At 44.8% G+C, this 24,545-nt stretch overlaps 1 protein-coding gene across 1 annotated transcript; it reads right to left on the reverse strand.

Moving 5' to 3' along the window:
- Positions 1–1,230: 1,230 nt before the first annotated feature.
- SDC1 (syndecan 1) lies at positions 1,231–16,714 on the reverse strand. The gene is made up of 5 exons (XM_053461064.1): positions 16,583–16,714; positions 4,622–4,697; positions 3,024–4,297; positions 2,047–2,176; positions 1,231–1,780 (listed from the first exon to the last, which is right to left on the reverse strand). Exons 1-5 carry the CDS (start codon positions 16,640–16,642, stop codon positions 1,614–1,616), a joined length of 1,707 nt encoding a protein of 568 aa, XP_053317039.1. The 5' UTR covers positions 16,643–16,714; the 3' UTR covers positions 1,231–1,613.
- Between the last annotated feature and the right edge of the window lie 7,831 nt (positions 16,715–24,545).

Below are 24,545 nucleotides of genomic sequence, written 5' to 3' on the forward strand. Positions count from 1 at the left end.
ATCCAAAATCAAGCAGTTTTAGTCCCATTTGTAACCTACCCTGAAGCATATTAATCATTTACATTCACTAGACGCTGGCGTTGTATTACGTGCTTTGATACAGGGTGGAAGCCTCTTCACGCAGACATGCAATAATTTTAATGGTGAATATATATAATTTAAAAGCTGTAGGTTAGGCGTCGAGAATTGGATGGGCAACTACTCTGCACTGATCCATCTGTCTGATCGGGGGCTACACAAGCGCTGTCCTAAAGAAAAAAAAAAAGAAAAAATGCCTGGCATGGTTATCCTTTTTAACACAAATCTACCCCACTTGGAAAGCTGCAGACAGGAGCAGCATTTAACGGCACAGGAAAAAGGATGATCTCTGTATTCCAGAAAAGGACAGCTTATGTACATCAAAAAAAACACTAAGCTTTGGTTCACCTGAAAGAGCAGCGGCTGTGTGGAGATTTATTCTAACAAATGATAATACATTATGTTTCCTGAAAACATTGCAAGCGATTTAGGGGCTGTAGGTTTCCCTCTAGCAAAGGAGGCACACAGAAGGCTATAGGTGCCATACCTGCTAGATTTATTGGATAACTTTGTAAAAGTTTTCTATCCCTTCCATGAAAGACAAATTCTAATTAGCCTGGGACGTTGTCACTGACCGGGGAAGGTCATTTTTCGGCACACCCACTTCCTGTGCAGTGTTACACAGAGAAAGTACAGTTACTGGCACAGGAAGTAAGGTGTGCAGACGTAAAAGGCTTCCCATGTGCTTATAGTCAAGTTTCATATAAATCTGCTGCCTCGGTACAGACACGCTACTGCAAATGATTTTTCTGCACAAAAATGATATTTTACTGTACATTCTATCAAATTTCAATTGTAGTTGTAGGTAGTGACGGCTTGTTAGGAAAGACAGAAGGAAGAATAAAGTCTACTGACTTAGTGCAACGAGAAACTCGAACTGACAAAAAAGTTAATTACAGGTGTGCATTCAGCCTCCATGTTATTCAAATTAACAAAAGAAAATAAAAAGAAAAAAATAGCGTTGGGTTCAAAACTAAAACGTACAGCTTTCCTGATTAAAGGCACTGTTGTGTTTCATGGCCAGAAACACTCGGAGCTTAAGTGCTTTGATAAAGTTGTAAAATGTAAATCGTACCATCGTCTCTTTACAAAATAATAAAAAAAAAATACAATAAAAACAAAAACCCAAAGAAAAAAAAAAGCAACAACAAATTCAAACAAGAAGAACAAAATCTTAACTAGTATATACACTTATGGCAAAGGCACCAGTAGGAATAACAAGAGTCTTCAGTAGAACGTAACTGGGAATCAATTAACTCCAAACGAACAATTACTTTCTTCTTGGCAAACTGGATACGAGGATCCAAAGTCCACAGTCCAAGTCAATCGTTTAATGGCGAACGGGAATTAAAGACAATTCCTGGATCTTTGTTTTCTGGGTAACATGGCTGGAGCCTCGGGGAGGCAGGGGTAAGACTTTACATCTCAGTTGTCAAGTTGTCTATATGAACAAAAGCCACACAGTGGATACTGCGGAAAGAATGACAACGTAGAGGCGACTTATCCCGCAGCCCGAGCTTAAGATTGGCGGCAGTCTACGCGTAGAACTCCCTCTGTTCGCGTGGCTTCTGATAGCCTCCATTGGACTGTTTAGGTTCCTCCAAGGAGTAGCTTCCCTCGTCTTTCTTCTTCATTCTGTAAAAAACGAACCCGACCAGGAACCCCGCAAATATCAGGCCAACGGCACCACCTGCAATTATCCCTGCAAAGAATAAAAAGGGTAATTAAGACAGGGAAACACCAACAGATACTGGCTTCTAGCTCATTTATCACAGCGCACTCACACACATACACCATACCCTGTCATACACAAACACTATATTATAATATATATTTATACACATACTACAGCATTATCTCTAGCATCTGGGGGGGCGCTTCCCCCATGTCCTGAAAGACAGCACCCGGAAGAGATTTCTTGCCGGCATGGCGACCTGGCATTGGGGGGCTTGTCGATCCCCCTCTTACCTGCTAGGAGTTCTTTCCTCTCCATTATCCCGTGAGACGCATCAAGACTTCCTTCACCATCACCAGAGCTTCTGTTAATCACTTCACTTTTCACATCAGACAACGTCTTCTCAAAAAACAGATCGTTATTCTGCAGGATAAAAGGTTTCTATTAAACAGAGAAGCAGCAGAACAGACAGTGATTGAAGGCGTTTATTCCTCTCCTGGCCCCGGGTCTTTGAAAGGGACATAATTCCAACATTTGTTTTTTTCAGTATGTGAGACGCAGGACCTCAAAAGGGGAACTCTTTATACATTTGTAGCACCAGAGAGATAACGCTCTATTTCTAAATCAGGCAGTTGTATTTTTTGGTATGAGTTCTCGCTCTATTAGCCCAATCTACTAACACCCAGATTCTTTCCATAGCGACTGTGGTAAATAAATGAGTCTTAATCATCTAAACACGGACTAAAGAAAGTCCAAGAAGGAACAAAACTCATTAGCATGGCCACAAATCATTAGTTCCGGTTGGCGTTTGCCAAGCGGTGTCTTGGGCGACTTTCGCTGCTCGATCCCCAGGTCTGCAGATAAAGCACGTTGACCTCGGTTTGTGTGGACGCTAGCCTGCATTACTGTACAGAGACTGGGATTTAACGCTCACCCCCACGAGACTTCCCCTTCGAACACTAAAATCTATTTAGTTTGCAAAACAAAGAGGAAGTTTCATGCTTTGAGACATTCTATGGCTTACTGCAAGGCTGCATGATAGTGTTTGTCTAGTAAATGGGTCCAAGATAAACAGACACATAAACGTTCCTAAGAGCGGTCACATCGTGTTTTGTGAAGACTTGTAGATGAACAGATAAGACTTTTTTTTTTTCTAAATATTTTCTTTTCTTGAAATTTGTGTGCGACGGTGCATACAGCAGCCTGCGCGAATTCCTTCATACCCTCAAAGTTACAATTAAAAAGGGGAAAGTAACAAGCAACTCCTTACCATCTCTGTTCCATCTCCAGATACTTCATCCTCCTTAGAGTCAAAGAGGTCCACGTCGGTTTCATCCGGCATCTGGGGGTGCGTAGACTTCTCTACGGGGCTCTCCTCGGTTGTTGGTTTAAGGCCACCGATGGAGTCGGCATCCTCAGGAACATTAAGATCTTCGTTCACAACGGGGACAACGTTTGCTCTTGTGGTAGCTACGACGAAATGGTCTGTTGGTTTTAGCGTGTGTAATCCGTGCTGCTCATCAGAATCTGTGGTTTGTTCGGTACTGGCTGTAGTGGTATGAGGATGATGGTGGTGATGATGATGATGATGTTTATCAACATCAGAAGGCGTTGTAGCTTGATTTACATTGTGAACGTGATCCTCAGATTCTACATGGCTTGATGGGCTTGTGGTTTTATCATCATGGTGAACAAGGACCTCTGATTCAGCATCTTCAGGAGGATTTGTTGCCGCAGTACGTTCATCCTCTTTGCTGGGTTCCACATTATGTGGTGGGCTTGTGGTGATTTTGCCGTGGAGAACGTGATGGACATTAGATCCATCTACAAGGGATGAAGCTGTAGTTTGCTTATGAAGGTTATGCAGATTATCAGATGGCTCTGTGGTTGGCTTTATTTCAAAACCAACAAGCACGTGACCATCAGCATCAGATGGCTCTGCTGTTGATTCTTCATTGTCTGCATAAGGTGTACTAGATGACCCAGATGGTGCTTCAGGGTGGTGAGCATTGTGGTGGTAAACAAAATCTGTGTCTTCGGCTGGTCCCGGCGATGTAGTCTTATGAAAAGGAAGATGCTCTTTAGGAGAGCTTGTAGTTACTTCAGCATTGGGAATATGATGCTCATGGTGTTTATGAATAGGTTGTCCTTGAGTAGTATCTTCCTCGGGTACCGGTGGATTAGTGGTGGTTTTATGGTGGTGGTGGTGGTGGTGGTGATGGCCATGATGATGTGGATGGTGATCAGCATCAAAAATATCACTTTTCTCTGTGGTGCCGACTGCTGTGGACGTTGGCTCGTGCGTGGTGTCCGCATGTGAAGATGGTCCAACTGCAGGAATCTCATCAAACAAACCCGGCTCATTTATCTTTTCCACATCATCCTCTGTTTGCGATGTTGTCATCTTCACTTGCTTTGTGGTAGGTTCAGCTAACATTATGGCTGTAACGTTCTCTGTAAATTCCTGCACGACGGTGGGCACCAGGGGCACTTTAGGCTCAGAATATTCCTTTCCTACTTCATCTAAAGCTGATGGTACGATAACTTTAATGAAGAAAATAAAACGATAAAAAAATTAGTATTTGCTATATAACACACGGCAAAAGTCAGAATGTTCATTCACATGTATCCATGAGGATCGCTGATAGATCCTCTCTTGCTATTTGCAGCCCACATAACCCCGTGCGCGACCTTCCCTTTCTTGCAAGTTCCTCGTAGTCTATTTTAATTTTATAACGTAAGCCACTGGGTGCGGAACCAGCACTGGATGTGTTAACGTACACAAAAAACCTACATTTAATGAAATCATTGTGTTAATTCTAAGGGGAACTCATAACAGGACTGCAGACGTTTTACGAGAGATCCTACCTCCGAGTCCTGAGCCCGAGAAGTCCTCGTCGTCTGTAGACCCGTCTTCATCTTCTAAGGAAAAGTTCTTTTCATTCTACAAAGAGATAAAAGGGAGATAACATCAGCAACCATGACAGACCTACACAACGATTCACCACTGATGAAACAGTACGATGGTTAGTCGGGAGTCTATTCACTAAAGGGAGAATGGACAGAAGAGTGGTCCTGCCCTGTGCCTTCTTCTGCAGTGATTCATCAAAAAAAAAAAACTTAAAATAAGACAATGCCACCCGACGCATTTCTCAAGAAAACCCTCTTTGTACGAAGAAATAAAACGAGCCCTCTGTGCCCCCCCAAACTGAAAGAAAGTCCTTAGGTCAGCAGATCTTTGTAAAACGCAGTGTGGAAGACTAAAGTGTTTTTTTTTTTTTTTTTGTTTGGAACCCACAATTGTGAAATAAATTCCAGAACTCAGCAGATATGACATTTCTACTTTCACAAAACAAGAGCAGATTTCAAACAGAGCTAACAAAAAAAAAAAAAATTTGGGTGGTGTAAAATCCAAACACGCAGTTCGCTGGAAGCCACCGCCCCACCTTTTCATAGAAAAGCAGCTAACGGAGGCCACGAGACCGTCATGGGGAATAAAAGCCTATAGAAGACCCCCCACGGCTCCTCTGGATTAAGTTTAAGAAACACGGAGGAGCCTGGAAACTTTAAAGGGCATCGCCGGCAATACTCAGCACTCCACGACCGATTCCACGGTAAATGCCGACGGGAGCTCACACGGCACCGGCGCTTTTTACTGCATGCAAACAGGTGCAGCCACTGTTTAGTTATTGGGGTACTTCTGCCTTAACGAGTATGCTTCTCGCACATGCTCAGTAGGAGTCGCAGCAAACAATCACATTTATATATATAGTCTTCAATGTGGGCGCTACTGAGCACGTAGCGGGAAGTCTACTCACAAACGCTTCCTGGTCTCGGCAGAGGGAGGAGTTAGAGGAGATCGCATTGGAAAATTAAACCAATAACATGCAAGCTTTCATTTCCATGCAAAAAAAAAATTTGGAACCAAAAATATTGTAACTCGTTTCAGAAGAAAGAAAACAAACCCCGCTACAGCTTGTTTATTCTCAGCGTAGTATACTTTGTACCGGTCACAGAGAGGTGTCACGGCGTATATGTAGCAATACGGAGGGTCCTATAAACGATTACACGGGTTAACTAACAGAATTATGAAACACAGGATTTGAGAGAAGTGACGAGTCGGGAAGGACCATTCGATGCGCGTTTGTTGAACAATGAGGACATTGAGAGCTCTCAGCGAGCAGTTCTGGCTTTCAAAGCGATCGCATTGTTTGCACGACAAGCGTCTACCTGCGCGGCCCAAACCTGCCAAGAAGGTGCAGCCCGGGAACAGGCGTATCGAGCTACCCGGTGACATCAAACATCCCGATCCCCAGCCAAACAGACCCAAAACCCCCCAAGCAACGCGTCATAAACGTGAACTTTATAGACTTCTGCTTACAAGGAAGATTTTGCTTACGGAGCAGAAAGCAAGCGGCTGTCATCCGGACCTCGTTTGCGATGGAGTAGATCACAGACAATGGGAGCGCGTCGTGAAGGAAGGAAAGGCCGTCTCTAAGGGAAGGGGGTTAATAAGTCGTGGATCGCTTCCCGTGACATTGCTGGAGTAGCGGTGTAAGCGTGCGCAGGAGGAGGAAGAACTCCATCTCCTGTATTATTCCACAGAATGAGCCTGTGAGGCCATGGAGGAAAACATTAAAGGGCATTTAATAACCGCGCTTATCACGCCAGACAGGACAATAAGCCGCGGCTGTAGGCACTGCTTCAAAAACGCCCACCTCTGCAAGCACGTTCTGAACACGCCGCGGTAACAGAGCCGCATAGATTTACTAAACGCCGCAATCTAACGGAACGATGCTTCGTTAATGGGGCTGCATGAGACGCTGGGAGCGCCTCCTTAACCAAAGTATAGCATGGGGGGGGCATTTAAATACTTAGCGTTACTCATGTGCCAGAGGGTTAGATGTAACGCAAGGAAGTTGCGTTCCAGCAGAGGTGGTAGAGGGTAACAGTAAGAATATGAACCATCACAGGATAGGCACAGACCAAAAATATGGGCAGACTAGACAGGCCGTAGCCGACCCAGGGCTCAGCATGAAACAGAACCCAGACGCTTGTCGATCAATCCGTTCAACTAAAGCAACCTGCAGCTTTACGAATCAGTAAAGGGTTTGTGTTGACGTCGGATCATTTCCCGGCCCCGGCGTTCTCTTCCTTCCCTTCTTCTCCCCATTCTTGCAAAAGCTGCCTGAAGCAATCTGCAACCCAATAGGGGAGGAATAATTATTTTACCGTGTGTACGCATAAAGGCGAGGATTACAGGAGTCGCAGGTTGTAGCGCACACAGCGCAGGATTACAGGAGTCGGTCAACATGATAAAGCAGCGGCTCGCGTTCCACCGACACGAAAAGAACAGACGAGAGAGAGCGCGGCGGCGGCCGGTACGCAAGAAACCCGCATCCGTCACCAAGCAAGGCGTTCATTCTGGGGGGGGGGGGGGTTTACTGGTTTCCCTAAAGAGCAGAAGTTTATTTTGGCCGCTAAAAGCATCCTCCGGCAACCAAAGCCTTTCGATACAGAGCCCTCGCATCAACTTCATGCGACAGTCCGGATTCTTGGCCACAGTCCCTCGTATCCGCAGGCAGAGGGGGATCGCAGGGATGTAAGGAGAACGAGGCGTAACTGAGAACCCGAAAATTGTGCCCATAATCTAAAAATATATATAAAGGAGCAAAAAAAATAAATAAAAAAAAAATACATGTATAATGTATATAGTTTTTCCAGACATATATGGTTAAAAAAAAAAAAAAATACCCAGGTGATACAAGACACCCGGCAGGGGAGGCGTCACTCGGTAATCCGGCTGCACTCTGTGAACAGGCAACGTACATATAATATATCATGGGGGAAAAAACACCAAAGAGAAAAATATATATCACATTACAAGCCTGTCTGCATACATACTAAGGACACGCGTGTTTCGAGGTAACGCTGGAGCAGGGTAGGGAAGGGCGTTTAGGCCAATTTCCAGACGGGATGATTCACGTGATCCCCTCCAGCCCTTAAACGCGCCGCTTCTCACTCCCCACAACAACCCCGAAAAACCTACAGAGCATCGAACGAGTTATTAGAAGACTTAACGAGCTTTTAAGCTTTTCCCTGCAGGGCATAATATATCTTCACGCCGTCTATTAATGTATCGAGCGACAGCAATCAGACGGGGGTCTCCCCCACCCACCCAGACCCCTTCAGGAGAAGAGGGCACATCATACACCATTATCAGACTGATGGCAGGTATAGCGCGTCTGTATTATATATCCGTATAGCACGGGCGTCCCGTATTATATCCGTGTATAATGGGGGAAGCATCAGGCATACTATACACGAGTATACAGAATACCCAGAATGCCAATTAGGAGATATTTAACTAAGCTAAAAGGGAGCAGATTGCCGGGGGGGGGGGTCGCTAGCCGACAGTGCCCCAATACTAACCCGGCCTGCCGCTCTGGGGGTCCGACCGCTGCAGCGTATGTGTGTGTGTGTATATATCTCTATAGCTTATGTCAGCAGGCAGCCACCGGCCTTAAAGCGGCAGGTCGTCTCGTCATCGAGGTGATCGCCGTAAACCTCACCTCTTGTTTCTGAAAGTCCTGTTCTCCTGTTGTACCACGCTATGGAACATGATAGTGCTATATAAAAATAAGTCTCTTATACCCCCGCTAAACATGAACACATATTAAGGTACTCGGTGCGCGCCACAAACCTTTAAAGTGACCGCGCAGCTAGGATACGCACGCAAGAGGCTGGAGCGTCCCTTTAAATGAATGCTCTGTTAACCCCGCACCTAATGAAGTACAGACCGCCGAGGTCCGAGTTTAAAAAACAGGCTTTAAGTCCCCAAATTTCCCAAAGCTGTAACAGTCACGAGATCCGCTGCGGCCAGAATCACATGTTTTTATTCCTACAGGACTTTTTTTTGTAACATTTTTCTCGGTAATTAAATAAGTCGCTGTCTGAGCCGTCACTTTTTGCCTAAATCCATATCCAAAGTTGTGGGGGGGGGGGAGAGTAACAGAGCCTAAACGTATTGTCTTTCAACTAATCCATTGAAGTCACGTGCATCAGTAACGAGAACTCCATTCCTCGCGGTAGACCCATCGTAGCCAATAGAAAACCTTTATGGGCGGAAGTCACCAATCAGGAGATAAGGATCTGTAGAGAGAGGGCCGTGTATAACCTTCATTCCCATCACCCTGTGCCGAAATCCTACCGTCACCCAAAACAGCTCAAACTCACTGCTCGGATCCTACTTTTATTATTGACCGTTTGATATAGTGCCACTGTATGCCACGGCGCTGTACAAAATAGTCTCTAGCGCTAAAATTGCATCTAAACAGTTCCTCTGTAATGGTTACCATGAAAGGGTTAATCGATTTAAAAGATTCAGGTTTTATCAAGAGTTTTTAGATCAGTTACAGGACAATAAAAATCACAGCATTCAGGAAAAGACACTTCCTCGTTAAACGATTAAACTACTTTTTAAAGTGTTTTGAGGTAAAAAAAAACACAAACAAAAACAAACAAACAAAATCTAAAAACCCTATCTTCGAGACACGAGGGAGGAGAAACCAGACCGGCCGACACGCTAAGAACACAGGAACACGCGTGACTGCGATCAATCGGAACCTTGAAGGTTGTTAATGTTTCCCAGGAAGGGAGATACGATGAACCCGATACGCGGTATGTCTGGGAAGCGTTGCCATGGGAACCGTCTCGCAAACAAAGGGGACTTTATCTGCTGCTAAGTACCAGTTGCGTGCGCCCAATTTATTTATCATCCGATCGAGGTTTAGAACCGAAGCATATTGTGGCACCAACACGGATGGAGGTCGCCATGGAGACGAGTCAGTCTTCAGTTAAAAATGATACTTTTACTGGGTCATCTTACAAAGATGAGGCCAAACTAACTTCCACCTGAAGAGCTCCTCGAGGTCTTTAAAGATCATGTGACCATCTATTACCCCCTGGCTGCCTCCGCTGTAGCTGAAGGTCTTCAGGATGCCCCCAAACCCCACCATTAAACGCACAGTCAACGCCTTTCCCTTATGTCTAAGTTCTATACAGCCGCCGGTTCAATGACCGGCTCCGGCCTGCGAGGAACGCGGAGGACTTGGCCGTATCCGTCAGACTAAGCATGCGCAGGAACACCAGACACATTGACGCTCTCGGAGGGGAATCTTTATAAAGTTCTGGAGATCGTTGACCATCGGTCGCTAGAAGTCTTCACACCTCTAAAACCAGAAGAGAACCCGATAGCACCCGGCGCTGTATACTGGCCAAGGGTTGCCAAGTTGCCTAAAACCGAAGAGGGATTGTAAAGCCGGTTCCGTGGAGCTCGGCCGGTACCTGACCAGCCCGATCCAGATTCTCTTACGTTACTATTCATTATGAAGGCCCAACACCGGCAGGTTCCTCCAGCATCAAGGGCTGAGCAAGCCCTGTATAATGTATAGTTCAGCGGGTGAGAAGAAATCTCATCGATTTAACATACAGGACCAGCCAAGCTCTCCTGTTGAGCTTATTTTCTGCCTGCGGGGGGGCTCAGAACGGATACTTTATGCTCGGGGGTCTAGATCTCCCCTAAAAACAAACGCAAGCCTCCGCAAGTCAAGAGCGGACACAGCATGTAACGGAAGATAAGGACGGCTCGGCTCAGGAGCTTACAATCTATGTATATACAGAAAACGAAATGCCAACCCCTCCGGTACGCAGAATAAAGTTCAGCTCACTCAGGCCGATGGCACCGGGCGTTATCTCGATGTGACTCAGTGCGAATAACACAAGGGAAAGGTCAGTGGCGTTTACACACACGCCGCAAATCATTTACAGTCTCACTCACACGGGGGCGGCATGACCATGCCTGTGACAACGCTATGACATCATACATAAACTGGCACATCTCTCCCAAAAATACAAATACAGTGGCTAACAATGCCAATGGCATTTACTATGGGGGGGCAGGGGCTTATATCTTCCAATTACTATTAGTAATAGCGTACAGCGCCACAGAGCATAACGGCGCTATATGAACCTTTTATAACATGCTACTTATGTCAGGCCAGATATATAACCTTAATCACACCGTTTGACACCGTTCCCTGCGTGCCGGGCTGATCACGCCGCTCTTTGTAGGCAGCTTGCCAGGATCTCAGGGCCCGGCTGCCATATTTCCTCGAGGCAGGGAGGAGATGCGAGGACAGAGTCAGAAGATTTATCGTCACGTCTCCGACCGCAGGGCTTAATACTTTTTAGCAAATTGTTGGTAAATTGTTATATGAAAAGACACCCGAAAAAAAAAAACTACTAAATTATCCCGATTTAAAACAAATTAAAAAAGACGTGCACGCAAACACAGACGCAGAGCCCTCCCAGACTGCAGGTTCTGCAAAAAGCCTCGAGGACGATCAGCGAGAACGCAAAAAAAAAAAAACGAGAAAGGCGCGGGATTAGCGTCCGGCCGCACCTGCTTCGTATCGCTTTCACACACGGATTAGAGCGCGGGGGACGCCGGGATTCACATAATAGAAATATATAAAAGCGCATTCCGGGGAGAAAACCCCAAAAATGAGGAGATTCAGACAGTGATCGGGAACGCAGTGTAAGCAGATCCAACGGCCGATTTAGTTTGATATTATTTGTGTGTTTACTATTCCCGAAAATACTTATTTTTCTATGTATTGGTTTATATGGCGCCACCATACTCCATAGCACGGTACGATCTTACGCGTACACCTGTGCGCTGCCATCTTGGAACGCGGAGACGCAGTAACTGAACCCCCGTGACAGCGCAGCGCTTCAGCCTCGCTTTACGGCTCTCTGCAGCCGAAGATAAATAACGAAGTACCCCTTCAAGAGATTATTACCCCGCACAGGGAAAGGGGCAGTATGCCTTCAAGAGATTAACTCCCGCACAGGGAAGGGGGCAGTACCCCTTGAAGAGATTATTAACCCCGCGCAGGGAAGGGGGCAGCCGGGTGAACGTTACCTGCAGATGCCAACGACGTGTTTCTTATCAAACAGCTGCCGCCATAAACGTAACGGCGACTTAATGCAAACATCCGCGCAGGAAGCCGATATCTGTAACCTTACAGGAAGTCCCAATTTTATTTGTTTAATGTATGGATCCCGGCGCGGTTTACGGCTCACGCTGCTAAGGCTTATTATTTATTGTTTTATATAGCTCCATCGGATGCCGTAGCGCTGTACAGCGGGGCTCGTCTCCCACGGCCTGAACAGCAGGCGGCTTTTGTCTCATTCAGGACGTCCTAACGCACGGGACGCACGTTGCGTGTTATTAATACACGTATGTGGCATTTCCCCCAACCTGTGAAGAGTTACACGCGATTATTGGGCACGCAGTAAAGCGCAGGCTTTGGGGAGCGCGATGGATCTCGGAAGTGATCCGAATATCTAAAAGCTCAGAAGTCTCTTGTTTGGTTATTAGGCTTCGTGTCTGGAGGACGGTCACAAGAGCAGAGGCTGAGGCGATAACGCGCGCAGGACAGAGGACTCCGGGCAATAAACCTCGTGATACCCCCAGTAACCTCACAAAAACCCCCGGTAACCCAGAGTGCGGGCCGTCAGTAAGAGTGATTGCGCTTCGGCCATCGGGGTCTCCGCGCAGTAAACGAGACATCGCCCCCAGCCGCCTGAAAGAACACGTCGGGTAATCGTTACCACTTACAGTATCTATAGAATCTAAATATCTATACCAGGCGCGACCTCCCACGACCTTTAATAAATACAATAGCAGAGATCCTGTTCATTCACGTGGTGACCCCCATATGCATTTCTGGACCCCCCGGCTGTTTTCCGTGCCGGACGCCTCGTGATCTATTTACCATCCGCTGCTGGAAACGCCCCCCACCGATTTCTATAGCAGTGCTTTCCTGCTCCAAGCACCCGGTCAGCGGTCAGAACGATCACCGCAGGGGAGCTGCAGCTTTAATTTAAAGTACTCATAAAATATGTGCCCCCCCCCCCAGGATCATTCATGAAGCTGGAGTTGTAGTCAGTGACGGGAGGTTACATTATTTCATATCCCATCCACCCCCCTGCTGTGATTGTTAACGCCGGGAGTTAATGAGTAACGTTGCAGTTTCCGAGGAAGCCGACGGGTAAAGCGGCCGTTCCACTGCCACGGCATTAATAACATTAACCATTTAAGCAGAGTTTTAGTTTAAAGTTGATCTTATAATTTAGATATATTTTAAATTTGGTAACTGCCTCCTTGCCGTTGGCTGCCGGCTCAGTGAATATCACGCAGGTCACAAGGAGTCAGCGCTGTGACTTTCATACTGAACACCAATCCTGGGCCCCGGCCGGCTACTTACTATTCCACGCGAACACCCCTCCTCAACAACCACCAAGAAAAGGGACAATGCCCAAAAAGCAGGACTGTTGGGAGGTATTACATACTCCCTCTTCTACTGGAAGGCTGTTCCACTGATTTATGGCCCAACAAACACACACCTGTGCAGGTCTCAATAAGCTCTTTGTTGATGCTCTAGCTGAGGTTCCAAGGGAGAAATAAAAAGTTTACGTATACGTCAAACACGAGAGGCAGCGGGAATATCCGGAAAGACTGGGGGCCTTGGTACGTACGGCTCAGAATAAACTTCCCTCCTGTACTTTGTCCAATCTCTTAGAGCATTTAAACGTTTTAACGGAGGATAAATATTATAATCTCAGCCTAGAGGGTCAGACAGAATGTAAGGAAGCTTTACATTACTAGGGGTGGTAGATTCGTGGAACAGTATCTAAGCAGAAGTGGTAGAGGGAATTTAAACATACATTGAGGTATTTGGACTGAATCCAAGACCAAAGTCTTCACATCAAGAAAAACAGGCAGACTAGACAGGTGAAATGGGTCTGATCTGCCGACTACAACTCCCATTACTCTGTGCATCGGCGAATGTGATTTAATGGTATGTAGCAGCACTAGGGGGGGGCTATAGGAAGCCCACCGATCTATACATCTCTCCGGCCAGGCAGATAATACCCACCATCACACCCCTATACACACTGCATGCCACGTCAAAAAACCACCCCTGCCTGGAGGCAACTCCATAAAGCCTAAAGTACTTTCCTAAGTTACAAGACAGAACTGAGCTCAATAGAGAATTCTGGATACCGAGAACAGACGCCCAACACAAGGCGGCCATTAACTAAACAGCGCCATGCGGGTCGAGCCCTGAAGTTGGGTACAGGAACCGCCTTCTGGCAGAGCTGCTTTAATGACTTTTTAATTAGCATTGTGAAACACGATTAACCGAGTTAAATGGCTTTCAGAGGCAAACCTACAGCATGTTTATACCCCCCCCGCCGATCCACACCTCCTCCTGCCCCCCCGGGGGGGGGGGGGGGGGAGATTCTGCAATCACCCAGCGCAAACAGACCGGCGAGCGGGACACGCACGGAACCCAACAGCAAACATCCGGCCTGGGAGCGCGGGCAGCAGGGATCACATCACCGTACTCCGCCACGGGGCTGCCCCAACTCCCATTAGCCTCAGTCAGACAAAAACACTCCTGTCCGAGCACCGCGCATTTTAAAAGGGATGTAAAGCTTGATCCCTCCGCTACTTCTGCTGGAAGGCCAACTTCTGCCGTATCTGGCTGCCTCAGAGTGATAGGATGCGGACTACTAGAGTCAGTGCTACAGTAACCGGAGTCACCGATCCAAAACAGACAGTAATAAGCAGCAGTTTGTTTGCAGCATTGAGGCACACGAGGCTCTTCTTCCATGCGCCAGAGAAAGTTATTAACACTTTCGTCACCAAACCTATTAAAAGAGGACAGGCTTTCGGTTTAGGAACCATGACAGACAGGTAGAACCATTAACCATACAGGGGCCGAGTCACGGTGTGCCGACAAAACACCGATTAACCCCACGACTGCTGAATCAAAGGCACTATTTAAAAACTTTGCTAAAAAGCCAGACTGTAGAACACCAAATAAAATAAAAAAAATAGACCCCGTCACCTAAACAGCGTTCAAAGTCAACACAAAGTCCTAAACTTGCAGACAAAACATGGGGGGGGGGACATATAGACGGTGCGACTTTCCGGCCCCCTGAACTCAAATCCCATTATAAAAATAAAGAGGACTGAGCCGGCCCCAGAGGGTTAACGTTTCCACAGTCCTCTCACTGACTTTATTTTAAGCCGGGATTAAAGGGTTAAGATTAATGTAGAGAATGGCGCGCTGCAGGAAGAATTTATCGGAAGTATTTCTTGTTCACAGGACACCTGGTGGCCCTCCGAGGGCCGTCCGACTGGCAAAACCACAAAACAATCACATCAATGTATTTCTAACCACATGAGCCACAGAGCACGGGAGCAGACTCGCTAAATGGCACGCCGGCGCGGAGAATAAACTCATCCCGAGGCTTCTCAACATTCTCATGGACATCAACTTAACAATGAGCGCCCGCCGGGAGCGGCAAGCAGTGACGTGTTTTCATAGCACATTACGTGGTAATAAGGTGCTGGTATTTGGACCTGCGCAGGTTCTGGGTGACAGACGGCGAACCTAAACCCTATCAGATCTGGCACATCAGCCGTTACTAACGCGTTCTGACACAATATATCCTTAAAATACACAAAAAAAACGGCACAAGCATCGGTTTGAAACGTGGCGGGAGTTTCCACGCCACACTAAAGGTACGGAACTACGCGAGGGATCTCCTCCGTAACCCAAATCCCGCATGAAATACAAACCCTCTCCCCCAGCATGTGATCCATTATTAAAGATTGGAGCAATGACATCATACCTAGAGAAACAAAATCCTAACGTGTGTTTCTAGATGAGTGCCGAATACAGCGACACTAGAATATATATATATTATATAGTGCAAGTGTGAGTATGTGATATATATATATATGATAGATAGAAGAGTGAGCAGTCGGTCGCAGACAAGGTCTTGGATTCTCATAACAAGGAGTTAAAAAAAAACCTCTTATAAAGTCTGAGATTTTATTCTTTTAGCTTTACGTTAACCCCGAGCGTGCCGTAACAGTCCTACCAGCAGCACGGAGGCTCCAAGATCCTGCGCCCCAGTTATTACGCGGAACCTTATTGATTGCCCAACCATAGCCACTCATGTGATTATTACCCCCGTCATATCCACCTCAGCGGCAGTGAACGAGTTAAGGGGCCACACCTGTGTGGGGCAATGTGATCAGTGCTCGCCATTGTTTTGGCTATAGTGCATTGTTAACATTACACAAGGAGTTAATAACAAGCTGCCATAAAGCCTACCCCTATGGGGCAGATACATATAGGGGGTGCATCCAGAAAGTAATCCCCCCCCACCTCATGGGTTCTGCAGAGGATTGAGCCCAAGTGATTCATCTGAACAGACAATAGTTATACCGAGTACCGAGATTATATTATATATATATATATATTCATTTATTTTATTATTAGATTTACGAGGGGTGAGGCTATGGCTGAAAGCACGGGCCACATGGCAGGAGTAGGAATCCAACAAACCCCCTCCCACAATACCTGGATTTACCCTCTCTGGGAGTCACAGGGCAAATTATACCCACTCCAGCACATAAATGGTTAAAGAGACATGCTACAGGTGAGAGGGGGAGGGGGTTCTACGCAGGCTGCCACTTAAAGGGTTAAGGAAGACAGACACAACTTCAAAGTTGGCTGTCCCCCCAATCCGAAAAAGTTAGGTACTTATTGCAGGGTCTGAAAATATAACAGCCCACATACCCCAATAAACCCCCACTTACCCCCAGCACGCAGGTACTCACCCCGACCCCCCACTTACTTACCCCCTGCCCCCACTTACTTATCCCGACCCCCCACTTACCCCGAGCCCCAGCGAGCAGCATATCCCCAGCAGGTAGAGGGCGGCTAACACCTTGTCCATCTTCGGCCCTGGGAGTCTCTGTATCCGGCTCCTGTATACACCGGGACAGACAGGCACAACTTCCCTCAGAAGGCGCCGGGATGCGAGTGAGAGTATAACCGGGAGGAGAGTCCTTCCCACCCCCAGTAACACCACCCAGAATCACTCCTCTCAGCGCTGACCCGAGAGCGCCACCTACCGGCCGCCGGCGGCACAGCGCCTCCCGCGGCTTACCTGCGGCTACACGGCGCTCCCGATCCTAATATAACTGAATTAAAATACATATATAAAGTGATGTAAATAAATACATATAAATATATAAAGTGATGTAAATAAATACATATAAATATATAAAGTGATGTAAATAAATACATATAAATATATAAAGTGATGTAAATAAATACATATAAATATATAAAGTAATATAAATAAATACATATAAATATATAAAGTGATATAAATAAATACATATAAATATATAAAGTGATGTATATAAATACATATAAATATATATAGAGATGTATATAAATACATATAAATATATATAGTGATGTATATAAATACATATAGAGATGTATATAAATACATATAAATATATAAAGGAATAAATATATACGTGAATATATAAGGTTAAGTGTATTGGAAGAAAGTTCTGATTGGGGTTCACTAACAAAGCGTGTAACAGAATGATGTCACATCTCACGTAAATTGACTTTGTGTCCCCCCCCACATAATAGCATCCCACTTGAAATGATGGGGCTATGGCAGTGGAGCGGTACAAGAATGTTACGTGACGCTGTAAAGGTTTCCAGGTATGACTACTATAGTATAGGTGGATCAGCCTTCCAGCAGAAATGGTAGATGTAAATAAAGCGATGTCTACTTTTTTGGTGTATTTACTTATGTCTGTCCACTTATTTTTGCCGTTTACACAGAAATAAATGTATACTTAATGGTGTATTTCCTGTTGTTCCTACAAAAAAAGATATATGTTAAAAATAAAACAATAAAAAAAAAATCTCAAAAACAACTTCAGTACAAAGGGGAGACGAGTGCCCACTCACACTTAGAGAGCAACTCAACTAAACGCTTATAAAATAATTCTTTCATAATAATATATATAAAAAAAATATATACTGTAATAATAAAATAATATTAATTATATAATATTTATAAATGTAATTTAGATATTTCTACCATTTTTCAGAAAAAAATGCATGATTAGAGACACAAAAGAAAGTTCTAGGAGTAAATTAGATCTGACATTATATCTGGCGACTTACGAAAAGGTATATACAATATAGAATGAATAATAACATATTTATAGCATGTATGGTGTGGAAAAACATCACTAGGCCTGGGAACTCTCTTGGTTGTTGCCCCCGTCTCGGGGTGAAGGGGCAGATTCTCAGGGTCACGCAGTCTGGAACTGACTCCTTCCTATTCTATATATAAGCCTCCTGATTGGTGCTTTTGCTCCCAGTATGTTATGGTTGAGATCCCTGCTTGAATGCAGGTGACTTAATTAAGTCTGTCTTTAAATAATGACAGTTAAATAAAGTCATGGTTTCCATGAGGACGGGTTTTAGAGCCAACTGGGTAACACATTTGCAGAGTCACTACATATGGGCGATTAATTTAAATAAATAAAACCGTAGGGGTATGGAAAGAGGCAGGGAGCGGTGGAGCTGGCACTGGGGAGCTGCAGCTTCTACCTGAGATAATGCACATTCCAGCGCCCCCTGGGACTAGCAGTAGATCAGGTGCTTCAGTGTGAGGCCGCTGGCTGGACACGTTACATGAGCATGAAAACATAGCATGCGACTGCACATGTCAGGTTTCTGTAACTCCAGATTGTCATATGATGTGCTTCTTACTTCAAAATGTGTGGGTCCAGAATCACTCACACTCTCTCACACTCAGGCCACAATGAAGGCCTCCGATTGGATGATTGGTGATGACGTCACTGCAGCGCCGCCATTTTGGAAGTTGCTGGGCTATACCAGATTAAGGATTGAATTTAGAATGCAGAAAAGAAGATTGAACGTATAAGAGTCTGCGCGGCCGGAGATTCTGGGGGTAAATGTTTAACAAGCCGTACAGCCAGGTCCTGAGCTCCTGTCAACGTGATTTAAAGCGATATTTGCACCATATTTTATTTCTTTTTCATGTAAATGAGCAACAAAAAGAACTTCTACAACAAATCTAAATATCTGTTTACTTATTTTATCCATATTTTTTTGCACACCCACAGTCACTGTTGGGGGGGGCGACATTTAGTGCTATTTATGCTGTATAATACTAAATATTTAGTTTGGCAACCTTTATATATATTATATATATATATATATATATATATATATATAGTATTAGTATTTTGTGCCCACCTTTCACATTTTACACATTTACAATTCTATTCCAGGTCACTAAAAATAAATATGATTATTAATAATAATAATATTACTACTAATAATAATAATAATAATATATATTTTTTTTTTACTATGACATTATTACATTATAATCCTGAGGCTTGGCCGGGTCGTGCCGCCTCGGTGGCGGAAGCGATGCCATTCTTTTATGCAATCCTCAGCTGTTCCCATAAGGTTTTGTATGGGCACCTAGTGAGAAACGGCCCCTCCCGAGCTAGACGGGTGGGGATGCCGGCTATGTAAATCTGGGTATGGCCGGTGCGGGCTGCGTCACTCTTGCCCCCGGGGGCAGGTAACTTATTGCTTCACGGGTCTGACACATTGACAGAGCACAGTCATAGGAAGCTTGTGGGATGTTGCCGGAAGCGCAGGGACTCCGCTAATCGCTGTGATGAGTTCACGTTATGAGACATTCGGGATGAAAGAGACTTTTATGAGCTTTCCTTCCTGTAAAGGAGCGCAAGCTGACAGCAGACAGTCAGGCCCTGGTACCCTGTGCATGTCAGACCGCATCATGCGCGAGAGTGGCTGCAGGCTCAGGCAAGTTGGGAAGAGCGTGAATCATTGCCGGTGCCTGCTACTGAAAACTGGGTTAACGATACGATCAGAATGACTCAACTTGCCCCGCTCGTGGGCCGCAGGGGCCGAAGTGTCAGATGGACAAGGATTCCAGGGGGCCGCGGACACGATACAGATTCAAGAATCCCCACGTTGGGTAAATGGTGGGAATGGTTAGGACTGGGATGAGACATGGAAGAGTAGGGGAATTAGAGAGGGTCAGAGGCTTAGCGGTAATGTCATTAAGTTTTGCTTTACTGGGGGCGTAGTAGATAAGTGGAACAGCCTCCTAGCAGAAGTGGTAGTGGTTAATACAGTGCGGGGATTTAAATATGTACGGGATAGATATATGGCTCCTGGATCTAAGACGAGGCCAACGACTGATGAAGGTCTGAGTCTTTACATCAGGAAAAACAGGCAGAGTAGATGGGCCACATGGTACGAGGAGGCCACCAACGGCCACCAAATGACTAGAACAAGACGGTTATTATGGGCCACCATCACTGATAAGACATAAAAAACAAACCATCTCCAAGGGCACATCTCTCTTCGGTCATGATCATCAGGAAAATGGGCGGACTAGACAGGTCGAACGGGTCTTATCTACTAAACTGTCACATTCATGGGGGCGTAAATACATTTATTAAAACCCCCTGTAGTTCAGGTCTTTGATTGTTTGCAAATGTTTGGAAAGTCTCTAATCCGTTTCCTGTTCTGATGTCATCTCCCCCTCCAACACGCGCCCAGACAGCTGCCAACGGGCAGCGGGATACACATGTCACATCCTCAGAACAGGAAGTGAACATGGCCGCTCCCATTATACACACATATGGAGGGGGTTGTCATAATGTATATTGTATATTGCTTATTATAGCCAGTAAACACCATTATATGAGTGCACTCGGGGTACAGAAACGTAGGGTCCGGGTAAGTTGACAGCTGGCCTTAAAGTGCCACTATATTTTAGTTGTAATACTTAAGAAAACAACGAAGCAAACCTTATATGAAAAGTTTGCACACTCGTTATCTATAGAAGACGGAGCTCCACTTGCATCTCCATTCTCCTGGGCTGGCTCCCTCGGTCAGATGCGGTCAGCGACCGTACAGGTGCCGTCAGTGTCCGTAACACGCTGCCGATTCTTCGCTGGCAGCTTTCTCCAGCCAGGGCTGAGCTGGCCCTGTATCATTATAATTCAATGTGTGAGGAGAGTTCCCCTATACATTATACAGGGCCGGCCAAGCTGTTCCTGCCCCAAAATGCGTGTACCTACACCAAAAATATAGATTATTTTTACATGAATGCAAACTAGTACCACGGAACCGCGTCACGTATGTACGAAGATGAAGAAGATCCCGCGCACGTAATCCGCCGCCGGGACTCGTCTGAGCGCCTTGGAATGTTTTGAGAGATTTAGTCCACGCAGAGCCCGGGAAGCTCCATTATGGTGGCTAATGTTACCAAATCTTCCACACAATAGAGGAAAAAGGGCCGCTAATCTCCACGTGCTGGGCGTGGGTGCAAAGCGACTCCCGGAGAGCTCCACGATCAGCACACCTTTTGTAAAGAAGCCCCGGTTATTAGACGCGTAGAATTAGCAGATAAGAACCATCCGGCCCGATTCCTTCCTACAAAGCTGAGCCTTCAATGAGACGCTCTTCTTCACACAAACCCGCGCTAATTCAACGTATTGTTGGGCTTCTATTCTCCATACCCTGAGTTTAAAGGCGCTGTTCCACTCACACAATTCATCGCATTCTCTTGTACGTTAAGCAAACAAACCTTGAGAAGCCCGTCATTCTTTCCTCTGAAGGGTTAGACAATTATACACAGCCGGTAAGACTGTTGTTAAAGATGGATGTCTCGCGCTTACACTTCAATCCTGAAGCTCTGTGTGGGGGGAGAGTATGCCGATGACTGGTCAGCGACCGATGGGGGGGGGGATGTAGAGACTAAAATCAATTTAAAATGATTAGGAACACATTTGGGGGCAGGTAAGAATAAATTGGTCCACCAAGTCTGGCTGTTTTTTCTGAGGTGTATTCGGTTCTTGCTCTTATATTTCTTAGCCGTCTGCGTATAACAATGAAAGGGTTAATATATATATTATTCATACGGTATAGAATAACAGGCAAGAACCGATTAGCCATTTTCCTTGAATTAAATGCTCTTACATTCCAGATATTGTCGGGTCGTTCTCCACGATACCCAAAGTTTAAAGGTGCTGTTCCACTTAGACAAAAGCTAACCTCTGGCTCCTACTAGATCGATCTGGGGGGGGGGGGGTTAAATATACCAGGACACAGAGCCTTCCTTTTTAAACATTTGGGATTGGGGGGTCACCCTCTTCTACCACAGGTATGTAATAACCGCAGAACTACCAGCCTTTATATGAACTTCTGTTATAGATTCAGCTCCACCACTCCACATGTGCAGGATATTTTTTTTTGTTTGTTTTTTTTGGGGGGGAATTTCACCTTTTTCTTTAACTTCAGTGAGCTTCTCCTGCAGGAAGGGCTGAGCTGGCCCGGCGTAACGCAACGGTGTTGATTTTGAGAGTCACCTTAAACTAAATAAAACACACCTCTGCCGATAGAGACATGTCTAAGACAGACACGCACATGAAGAAATACAGCTTCCCCGGGGGCTCCCCGTTTGCATTTCCCGGCTGGTGTAGACATTTAATGACGGGAAACATACAAAGCGAGCCTACAAGTGGTTTCGATCGTTTTAGATCCATTCAGAGCGGGATCAGAACCACGCGTCTCGGTCTTGAGACATTTTATTGGCGTAAATGCGTTTTGCTCGCTGCGTTCTGTACAGCAGAGGGGGTTTGGCCCACCGTGTGCCTATAGTATCACTGGCTATTATGCAGTTCAAAATTTACATTGAATTATACCATTACATAAGTTATGGTGGGTAAAGATGATGGAAACTCCTAAGGGGGTAGCAGAAGTATTATTAAACACTCATCTACAGACACCAGACAAGCCAGAAGGCTCGTTTTTCACTCAGAAATCTCATGGTGCTGCCACAACCACAAGGGATTCTGGGTAGGCGCATGCAAATAAGGTGAACAATATTATTATAATAAAGGCTTTCAAACCACCATAAATGGAGAGAACGGATCTCTTGAGTCTCCATCATTGGGTTTCTTGTAGAACCTCATAGCTGGACCATCATAATATTTAGTGACGCTGAAATAGTTAACCCTTTCCCCAAACCCCAACGGTGCCAATAATCCTCATAGGATCCTCAGAAGGAAGAGTAATATTTTTGGAAATCTCTGGCTGTACAGGTTTTAACCCAATGTAATTAAACACCTATAGTGTGTGAACATTACACCTGTATGTTGCAATTATTTATTTCAGGTTAGGTTACCTTATAAAACATTAATGGCCAGCGATGAGAACCTATGAATTTAGTATTCACTGAAAACACTTTAATTAAAGCTTTAGTTCCACTTGTGACCCAAAAAGCGTTATGCAGGGTCAGCTCCAATGGGAGAACCTGATGGTTTTTGCCCTCATTACATTTTAATTAAGTTTAAATAGCAGCTCTCATCCGATTGAACCGCGGACGCCATCTTCCCTTCTAACCCCACTACAACAAAAGCAGCCATCCTTTAGACATCTTCAACAATTCACCTTTAAATAAAAAATATATATTTTTTTTAAATTGTCAATAAAAAGTTCGGCGAGTGAAAGGATTAAAAAGTATTTTAATTATACACGTGGTCACAAGTTTGCCTTTTTTTAAAAAGAACTTTGATAATGTACATAAGGCCGCTTGGAAATGTACATCGTCTTTCAGGCTATTGTTACAATGTCGTATATTCACCCCAAAAAAAAACAAAAAAAATTGGACAATATCATACATATTTTTCTCCCGGAGGCTAGCCAAAAAAAAATACATATACACATACATATACATATTTCCTAGCCTACTCAAAATTACAAATGTATATTTACTATGCAAAATGTACTGCCTTGATTATTACTATTAACAATTTAAACAGCCGTGGTATAAACAGGAACAAAGATTTCCAGCGCTAGATAAATAGAAAGCTGGTATATATTTATATATATATATATTTAAGCTGTATAAAGAGCAGATTTTAAAAGAAAAAAAAAAGTCTTGATTCAGAGAAAGAAATTTACATTATACAACACTACTTGCCGAGGCAATCGCGAGACCTTAAATGTACATTAAAAACGCAAATTCCATGCCTTCCCCATGACAAGAAGAAAAAAAAAATAGGTAAAAGAAATGACATTTACAGCATCAGGTTTACAAATGTACATCTGTACAGCCAACTGAGCTTCCGCTAGAATAATAATAATAAATGATAATAATAAATGCGCAAGGCTAGTATTAAACATCGAAACGCGTTTCCCAATTGTAAACTTACACCTATTCCATAGTTACACTTATACAAAGGGTATCATTTATAGAAAGAAAAGAGGAAAAAAAAAATACAATTAATGCTTTTTGAATATTTTTTTTTTCTTAAATCATGCTTCAATGCCAAGCTATCAAATTGTCCGTCTCTACCTACTTTTTTTTTGGCTAATTATGAGCTAGCAAAAAAAATATTATATATATATATATATAAAAAAAATGCTAATATGCTATGGAAAATACCACACCATTTAATATACTGGGGGGGAAAAACAGGGAAATTAGGATGTTTTTACTATGAGTAACCCTTTACATCCCACAGGGTAGAACATGCAAACAATACAGAATCGAGACTGGGCTGGTAGCGATACGATCTCCTTATACGTGTAGAACCCTGTATGTAAAGATATGATGCAGCGGCTCCTGCGGCCCCCCCAGCTGCTGCAGGACTACATCTCCCATAATGCTCTTTCAGCTAAGGGGCTGGCTGAGGAGTATGGGAGATGTAGTCCTGCAGCAGCTGGAGGGCCGCAGG

This window comes from Spea bombifrons, chromosome 3, assembly GCF_027358695.1.
Source record: "Spea bombifrons isolate aSpeBom1 chromosome 3, aSpeBom1.2.pri, whole genome shotgun sequence".
In the NCBI taxonomy this organism is placed as follows: domain Eukaryota; kingdom Metazoa; phylum Chordata; class Amphibia; order Anura; family Pelobatidae; genus Spea; species Spea bombifrons.